Raw genomic sequence first — 9,449 nt, 5'->3', positions numbered from 1 at the left:
GGAAATGAACTTACCAGTCCCCCAAATTCTGAGATAAGAAAATATCCAAAAAAAAAAAAAATTCAATTGATAGTTGAAACAACCCATATAAAATACAATCCGGCCCATAATCATCTTTACAAATCCAAGCACCAAATCTCATCCGCAATATAAGGAAAAAGAAAAAGAATCCCTTCAAAATTAGGATTCCTCTTCTATGTAAATCAGGAATGAGTACTCATCCAAATACAAACACGCGCGCACACACACACACACACATATATATATAGAGAGAGAGAGAGAGAGATCTAATGTTACTTGGAAAAAAAAAAAAAAAAAAATTTCTAACCCAGACGTCGCTGCAGCTTCTCAACACTTTGCCTCCACAACTCAACTCATTGGTTGTACTATAGGCAGACTCAACGAAAGTGGCCGTTGTATCTCTCTCTGTTGGTATGTTTTGAGTGCTTGTGTTTAGTTTAGGAGTTTTTGTTTGGCCTTTTTTGCCAAATAGCATAATTTTAGAAAATATTTAGAAAAAAGTATGGGTCAAACTTATTTAGTTATATAGCATTTTTTGGGAACTCAAGTTTATTAGACTGTTATAAATGGCAAGTAGTTGATATTTGTAGTACATCCTGTTTATTAGATTTAAAATATAAATAAATAGTCAACAGCTAGCATCTTTTTATAATCTACATTTTTTTTAAAAAAAAATTGATATTTGTGGCTGGCTTGTTATGGTTGGTTTGATGTTTATATTTGATAACAACGGTTTGAGTAATTGTATTATTTTTTTTCCCAGAATAAGTTACTGGTATCTGCTTGTTTATTATATTATATAATTATATTTGATCAGGTATCATGTATGATTATTTTATTGAGATAAATTTACACAATTCTTTGGTTTTGTCTAACTGCACATATAGAAATTACTAAAAAAAATTAGTTTAGAATCAATTACAAACTACCAAACAATTGTGTAATTTCTAACTAAGCAACGACTCTCTAGACAATATTATAGCAATTTATTATAATTTAATAATACTAAATTTTGTTAATTATTTGTTTAATTGATATTAATGGCTGGACCAATTAAATTAAATTATTGTTATAGACTTGTTTATTAAGAAATTGAAAAATTACAAAATACAATATTCAAATTTTCAAATTGTGAATAATTTATGGAGAATCATCTATCATTGATGCATATTTTAAAAGAAAAAGTGTTACAAACTTTGCTCAATCCTTCATATCAAATATTGAAACTTCAAGTGCTAAAACACCTAGAATAGCTCAAAGATTTGAACCTAAATAAATAAATAAATATTGTTCCCATAAAGGGATTGTCATGTAATTTAGTTTAGAATCAATTATAAATGATTTTAATGCCAAGAAGGAGTGCAGGGCACAACTTTGTTGAGTCAAAGTTAATTTATGAACTAAAGAATTTTTTTTTTTTCACTTAAGAAATTTATTATATTTACCTTAGCCCTACTTGGAAAAAATTTCTAACTCTGCCACCGGTGCCAATTGAGCTAAAAGGGCTCTTTTTTTTTCTTTTTTTTTTTTTGAGAAAGACTAAAAGGGCTCTTGGTTGTGTGATTGGTTTCTAGTATGACAATTTCCATTAATATGACTTGTTGCCCAATGCATACTTTTATATATATATATATATATACACATATATTATAATAATAATAATAGCAAGTTGACATATTATTCCTTTTAGCTGTGCCCTAGGATTATAATCATACTGTAAAAATGTACTCTTAATTAAGTCATTAATATTGGATTAAAAAAATTATGCAGAGATGGATTTTTCTGCTGACTGCAAACCAAAAAAATATTGCTGGAGGGATTTGGAACTCCTAACCAACTCCTTTAGCGAAAAAAACTTTATTGGAAAGATAAATTTCGGGAAAGTCTATAGGGGGAAAACTCAGCAAGGTCAAGAAGTTACTGTCAAGATATGGCTTCACCCTGATGTTGGAAGAATTGCCAAACATTATGCTAATTATGGTCTTACCAGACTGGAGGTATGTATATACATTACGCATGTTTCTTTCATTTATTATTTACTACCGCTACCACATGTTATGTTCAAAAGAAGAACTGCAGAAAATTAAATTGATTTGCTTCATCCTTGTTTTTGTAGAGTGAATGCATTTTTCTGACACATCCAGATGTTGTAAATCACCCCAATTTGGTAAAATTGATTGGATATTGCTGTGAAGCTGAAGATCACCACTTTGGTGTTGTCTATGATCTTATATCAAAGGATACTCTTATCAACCTCACTGACAAAGGTAAGATTAGGTGTGTATATATATATATATATATATATATATTATAATCTTCGTGTATTGTGACATTTTAGCTGTTTGTTCATCTGACTCATGCATTACATACGTATGAACTTTAACCATTGATGCCCATTTCCATCGAGAAGACTAAATGAAAAGTGCTTTAATTGCATTTGCAGATGATTTAACATGGAAACAAAGAATGCAGGTGGCATCTGCGATTGCACGTGTGCTTGAGCATTTGCATTGTCAGAATCCCCCTTACCTACTTCACTTTGTTCACCCTGCACTTATAATGCTTGATCAGGTCATCTTTGGTTTTCTTCCATGCTTTCAATAGACTCACTTTTGTTTTATGAGCAAAAGGATTCTAAAATTTGGTGTGATTTGATCTTCATTGTTTCACAGGATTTCAATCCAGTGCTATTCGACTTTTTTATGCTAACTGGTGGAGCTCTTGGTGAAAAGCAGCATCTTCTGAACCAGGACGTCATGTTAATCTCAGATGTTCCCTATTTAGACAGCAGTTTTTTCAAGACAGGTATCTCCATTTTTGTATTAATGTATTTCAGTATTTAAAGCTGTGCATGTTCTTTTTTGAGGCATTAATTACTTGCGTTCTGGTTGTAGACGTTTTTGTTTTGTTAGACTTTTTGACTTCTAATTATAAGATCTGTTTGGATATAACTTATTTTTGTTAAAAATTAAAAATTGAAAATATTATAGTAAAATAATTTTTAAATATGCTCACCAGGCGTTGGTCTTAAAAACAAAATCATCTTAAAAATAAAAAATAAAAAAAAAATAAAAAAAAGAAGAAGAAGCTGAAAACGCACAAATCTTACAAACAAACGTAAACATGAACATACTATCCAAACCGGACTATAATAAGTCTTGGTCAACCATCATAGATTTTGACTGGTTGTCAAGTTGAACTTGAAATGAATGACGCATTAATTGTCTTATCTGGAGTCAGATGAATGAAGTTACATTATTTTGGCTTTGTGTGATGCTCACGTTGTGGTATGGTGCTATTAAAATTTCGGTGCAAGATGTATCGGATCCCCTCATTATGTTTGATGCCTAAGAACCCTAGTTTATTCTGTTTTCCTTCATCTCTTTACTTCATATTTGCTGTTTTACAGCTTCAAGTTGTTCTTCAGCAACTTCAATTGTTCTCTACCTATAAGCTCTTTCACTTTAACGTCTAAGCATCAAGTGAGATGCCCTGAGAATTTATAGTATGAATTTCTCAATTTTCTAACACCTAATTACTACCAACTAACTAGCTTTACCTCACTTAATTTCTCAATTTTCTAACACCTAATTTCTAGTACCAGCCTGTCAGCAGTCCTTTTAATAAAGTCTTTGGTGCTGAAACTGAAACCCTGATGACTTCTTAGTTTCAAACCTTCTGTCCTCTTATCATTTTGTTTTCAGATTCTTCCTTCTATCTCGTCTATTTTAGCCTCCTTGTGATTTGTTTAAGCTCTAACTATCTCATATCCTAACATGATATGAAAAAGCTAAATCTCTTGTTTACATACTTTTTAAAACTAGGAAGCCTTTGATAAATACTCATTGCCCCTTCAACTAGCATTCAAACATATAAATCCAGAACAATATTTCAAGAGTAATAGTCATAGCTTTCAAAAGTAATAGTTATAGCTTTCAAAAACTGCAACCAAAAATCTGAGTTTTCTTGATTGTTTCAATCCCAAGCCATGTTTGCTTGATTCAACGACTTTTAAATCCAAGTGCACCTATTTTTACCGTTAAACACTAACCCTATTCGCCCTGCCAGAGAAACTGGGCAACTAAATTCAGTTATGATGATTTGGAATGTGGCATTGGGCCAATGGCACTTAGTGGTGTATTTGGCATTAATGGAATTCCTGTACATTTGAAAGGTGAACTTACAGTGCAAGATATTAAGCTCTTAATACTGTAACTTCATACAAATTGATAGTTGCTACTAATTGCTTTACTTTTTCTTCAATATTGGATTTTTTGAGCTATAAAACAATAGATGTTAGTAGGGTTTTTTTTTTTTCTCATGTTTCCTTCTGTGTACTAGGGTGGCACACACTTTTTGTGCACTTTTAGAGAATGTTTATTACTTATGTATATATATTAGCTAGGTCAATTAATTATGCGACATGAACACTAGGTGACAAGTTTGAATATTCTATCTAACTTGGATGTAAAGGTTTTGTCTTTTTGGTTGAACACTAGCGTTGATGAAAGGCCTGATGACCTACTTTGCTGAGAAACGCTGGGAATTTATATTCTTTGGAGTCTACGTATCAGATTTATAGTGTTCTATATTCTTTAGTGGGCAACCATTTCTCGGATGTGCAAACCATAGGAGTGATTAGGAAGCCTGACTGTGAGTGTGAGACTAGGTTTACCCTTTTGTTCTCTTTTATTTCCTGTCTCTGTTTGTTGTTTAAAGTTATGTTTTACCGTAGAATAATAGCTTGGACCCATGAGTCTTTTGGCATTCCAATTGTACTTTCCCCCTCTCTTTTAATTTTACTATAGTACTTACCAAAAAAATTTGTAACAGGAGAGTGGGGGCCGAGATCAGATCAGTTTTCATTTGCTATTGTACTTATTGAACTCATATGTAAACATGCCTTCGGTGGGGAGAAGTGGAAATATTATGATCAACTACCTGAGTTATGGGCTTGGTCAAAATACAAGTATTCTGGCTTCCAACCAATTGACTGTCCACTCGTGCATGAGAGCCTGAAGAGAGAACCTGGATTTCATGCTCTTGATGGAGTAGCAATTACAAAGTTGATATTTCGTTGCGTGGTCTATCATAAGATACGCCCCACGATGTCACAAATTGTTCAGTTCCTGGAGGGTTTACATCTTTTCACTGGGGGTCTTGGTGGAACTGTACTGGAATGTTTATTAGACGAGTGGGATGCTGATGAATCTTCTTCTGTGAAGAAAAAAAGAGGATGTTTTCATTTCCCTTGTTTGGTTAGGAAGAAGAAGTAAAGAGAGAAAATAAAATGTTTGTGGAGGACCCATGAAGGATTTCTCTTTCATCTAATGAACCAAACAAGGAATTGTTTGTAGGTGTGAATTAATTGTCACCATGGAAGTTTATTCTTAATAATGGTCTTTATTTATTTTATTCACCCGTATCTTATTTATTATGTATCTTACAGTAATTCATTGATTTATTTTTATTTTTAACCTTATAACTCTAAGAATAATGGATTGTTTACGGTGATGTTGTCATCTATATATACTATAAAACTGAATTTTTTGACTTTATGTTAACTTCATAAATGTTGCCACATCAGTTTTATTAGTTCCACAATTTTTCACATCAGCATTTTTTATTTTCTCAAGTAAGTTTTATTTTATTTCTTAAAAAAACACGATTGGCCTCTCTCACAAAAAGAAAAGGAGAACAAGCACGCTACTCCTAACACAAAAACCCTAGAATGCCTAATTTTTTTCAAGGAGACCATAAGGAGCTTCTATGCTAGAGCCTATCCTACGCCTTGCTTTTTCTTGCATCCTCAACTCCCGCCTAACAAGGTAGAGCCTTTTCATTCATCCACACAACTGTTGAGTTTTTTGTGAGTTTGTGCATGGTGGTGGTGGCCTTATAATTGTGGGATTATATTGTTTTTTACTTTTATTTTTTGGGATTTAATATTTGAGATGATTCATGATTTACTTTGTTGTACACGGATGTGTTGATGTATGTGGTGGTGGTGGTCTTGTAATTGTGGGGTTATATCATTTATTATTATTTGGATTTTATCTTCAAGATGATTTACAATTTACAGTTATTTGAATTGTGGGATTAATTCTTTGATTTTTTAGGATTTTTTTATGTTCATGAACTATATCGTTTTAACAATATTAAACATGTACTTTGGTATCAACTAGTGTGAGATGAAATGGAAAATACAAAAGAAAACCGTAGGGAGAGAAAGAAGGAAAAATATAAATAAAATATTTGGTATTAGCCTTTAGTTACTTACCATTTGGTATTTGCTTGTGAAATTTTTGTAGAGCATAAGGTAGGAAGTAAAAATTTTGCAAAATTATTGAAGTAGGAGGCTTGAGCTTGCTGGAGAAGGGAGAGACAGCAAACAGAAGGACTTGTAAGCTAGGATTTTTTTTTTTCTCTTTTTTTTTTTTGTTTTTGTTTTTAAGTTGTATATATTTGAATTGCAGTGGTTATTAAGAATTAAGACTTTCATGGGATGAAATCGGAAAATTTATATTCGTGAGAATAATTTAAAATGTTTTTTTTTTAGTATAATATATATATATATATATTTTTTTTTTGTGGCAAGTGAATTATTTGGTGCAAAACCAAAAAGTCTAAATCCAATATATAAATAAATTGTAGGGACACGTTTTGCAGCCCAAGTTCAAGATGTATGAGATCTTGGCTCAGTGAGCCCAGTACAATAAATTTGTAGAAAGTGGGTTAAAGAATTAGGCCCTAATAAATTTGACAACGGCTAGTATGGATTTAAATGATGATCAAATAAGAACAAGAAGCACTGATCTGAATCAATTCATTGTCCGTCGAGGTAAGTCTTTATATAAATCAACTGGACTGAATACAAGTATAATTTTGATGGCTACAGTGTTCACTTTCTATTTTTCCTATCCCTTCCTCACGGGGGGTCTCTTATATTATATAACTCCCTTTGGACCATCTTAATCCTACACTTATTGGTCATTTGAGCCATTATTTGAGTACCTGTCCCATCAGACACCTTCTTTGGCTTTCTGTGAGTTGTGGTAGCCAAGGCAGCACTGTTTAGAGGTCTTCTCCACATAAATGTGACCAGAAAAGTAACTGCAGTGCATTCAATACGGTGATATCAGTTTTTCCTTAGATATTTTTGAGTTCCCCCCCTTCTCGTATGTTCATGATGCACGTCCCTATCACTGAAGCTACATGAAAGGTCACTCTGATCATTGGAATACATATTTGAGTTGTACTTATCCTATCCAAAGAGATGTTCCTCCTCGGACAACCTTCCCATTTGTATCTTTCTCATTAAATCCTGAGTCTAAACCGTTCATTACCATTCGTTTCTCCTCAGACCACTCACACTCTCGGCCAAGGCCCAAGGTCCAATATATAATTTGGGCCCTTAATCCTACATAAATAATGAGAAATCATTATATATTTTAGAAATATATGGTTTAAAAAATGTGTAAACTAATGTCATGTACAATTTCAATCTCTTCTCAAATAATATATAATTTAAACTGTGTAATTGTATTTATTTTTAATTATACCCGCACATAGAGTAACACATTACTCTAGTTATAATAATGTTCCGTTTGTTTGTATTATCAGCATTTTGATATTTACGTGTGAAAGTATTTCATGGGATAGGTGTTTTTGTCTCACATAATCATCTCATGTGAAAATGATGACTGAGCCGTGAAAATGATAACTCGAGTTTTACCTACATGTGAAAATGATAAATATAGATATATCACGTAGACGTGAAAAGGATCCTTGCCTAAAGATACTACTTTAATTTCTAGGGCCGAGCTGTTTCAATTCTTTCGGTAAGGCACATTTGCAATTGTCTGAAAGTAAAAATCCTCTTGTATATAGTGTGTCACACATGAGTTTTTATATTTCAGTTTCTAAAACTCACACTGTGTGAAATAGACATCCCATTGTCTAAAACTCCCTAAATGGAGCAAGGTGTATAATAATAATAAAATATAAAATAAAATTTATATTTATTGACTTATTTTTTTAAAAGTGGCCGGTGTGTGTATATATATATATATATATATATATTATGAATGCTTATTGGAAATATAAATAAAATGGAAAAATTAATCAAATCTTAACAAGAATATTTTGACAAATTTGTTACTAACAATAAATAAATAAATAATAGGTAAAAATCTCACAAATGAGTAAAAGTTTCCAAATGAGTTTGAACATAATGAGATAATAAAATATAAAAATAACAATGAAAATAATTATAATTATAAACAAGCATGTAATACACATAACAAATATTTTAAAAAATAATTATAAGAAAATGAAAAGTGCCAAATAACATATATTCCGACCCAAAAAAAGTATTGAAAAAACCTTAGTTAAAATTATTGCATCGAGCCACATATTGCCAATTGTCACCTCCAAGTAGGATTCAAAGCCAAGAATGGAAACCAAATAATATAAGAGGGATGATAATTTTTCCCCACCTCACCCCGCTCTGCCTCGCGTGAATTTTCCCCTCCTTGCAAAGATGGTAGGGTATGGATAGGTTTAGGCTTTTTAACCCTACCCCACTTTTATTAGTGTTAAAGAATTAGTTTGTATTACTAAGTATTTAAATGCATGAATATTAAAACTTTTTATTTTATTATGATATTGTCTTATTAAACATTTTGGATAATATATTATTTAATCCTTACTAAAAATTAGTTTGATTTGATGTAATAAATTTAACGGTAATTTTAATTATATTTATATTAATGAAAAAAATTTATAAATTAAAAAAAAAAATTGTAATAAGTGTAGCGCGAGGTGTGACAGATTAACGTGAAGTAAAATTTTGCAAAGTAAGAGGAAAATAAAGCAAGACAAAATCATATGGGCAAGAGTGAAGATGACATCCACCTTGGCTAGCCTCATCCTAACCGAGAATAATAGAAACCATAATCAAACAAAGCAAGAAAGCATGGTTTTGAAACCTGTACCGTTTATAAAATCAAAAAAAAAAAAAAAAAATGTTCAAGATTTTTAAGGTTGGGTCGAGGTTGAACCGTAATAAAGTCATAATTAATTTAATAATTATATAAATATAAATAAATATAATAAATTAGTAAAAATAAATAAAATGGACTAAAATACTCCCCAAATAAATATAGTGATCTATTTTTAAATAAGAAATATTAAATTCTAAGCAAACATAATAAATAAACAACTATATATAAGTATAGCAATATTATAGTTGATTTTTTTAGTAAAAATATCATAGTTGGTTCAGAGCATTCGCATTGAGGATCTCAAAAAATTTAGCATTTAGTATCTCAAAAACCTACTTTATTTATTTTAACAACTTACTTTACAATACACTCAACATCAAAGGTTCTATTTTATCATACAACACATTAAAATAATATAAAAAT

General features: G+C 31.2%; 1 protein-coding gene across 1 annotated transcript; it reads left to right on the top strand.

Moving 5' to 3' along the window:
- The first annotated feature begins 318 nt into the window (after positions 1–318).
- LOC115993121 (probable serine/threonine-protein kinase PBL21) lies at positions 319–5,435 on the top strand. The gene is made up of 6 exons (XM_031117398.1): positions 319–432; positions 1,792–2,018; positions 2,138–2,288; positions 2,465–2,592; positions 2,694–2,826; positions 4,855–5,435. Exons 2-6 carry the CDS (start codon positions 1,794–1,796, stop codon positions 5,295–5,297), a joined length of 1,080 nt encoding a protein of 359 aa, XP_030973258.1. The 5' UTR covers positions 319–432; positions 1,792–1,793; the 3' UTR covers positions 5,298–5,435.
- The last annotated feature ends 4,014 nt before the right edge of the window (positions 5,436–9,449 follow it).

This window comes from Quercus lobata, chromosome 5 (genome assembly GCF_001633185.2).
Source record: "Quercus lobata isolate SW786 chromosome 5, ValleyOak3.0 Primary Assembly, whole genome shotgun sequence".
In the NCBI taxonomy this organism is placed as follows: Eukaryota; Viridiplantae; Streptophyta; class Magnoliopsida; order Fagales; family Fagaceae; genus Quercus; species Quercus lobata.
Note: the sequence above shows the minus strand (reverse complement) of the source record. Positions and strands in the feature narration are given on the sequence as shown.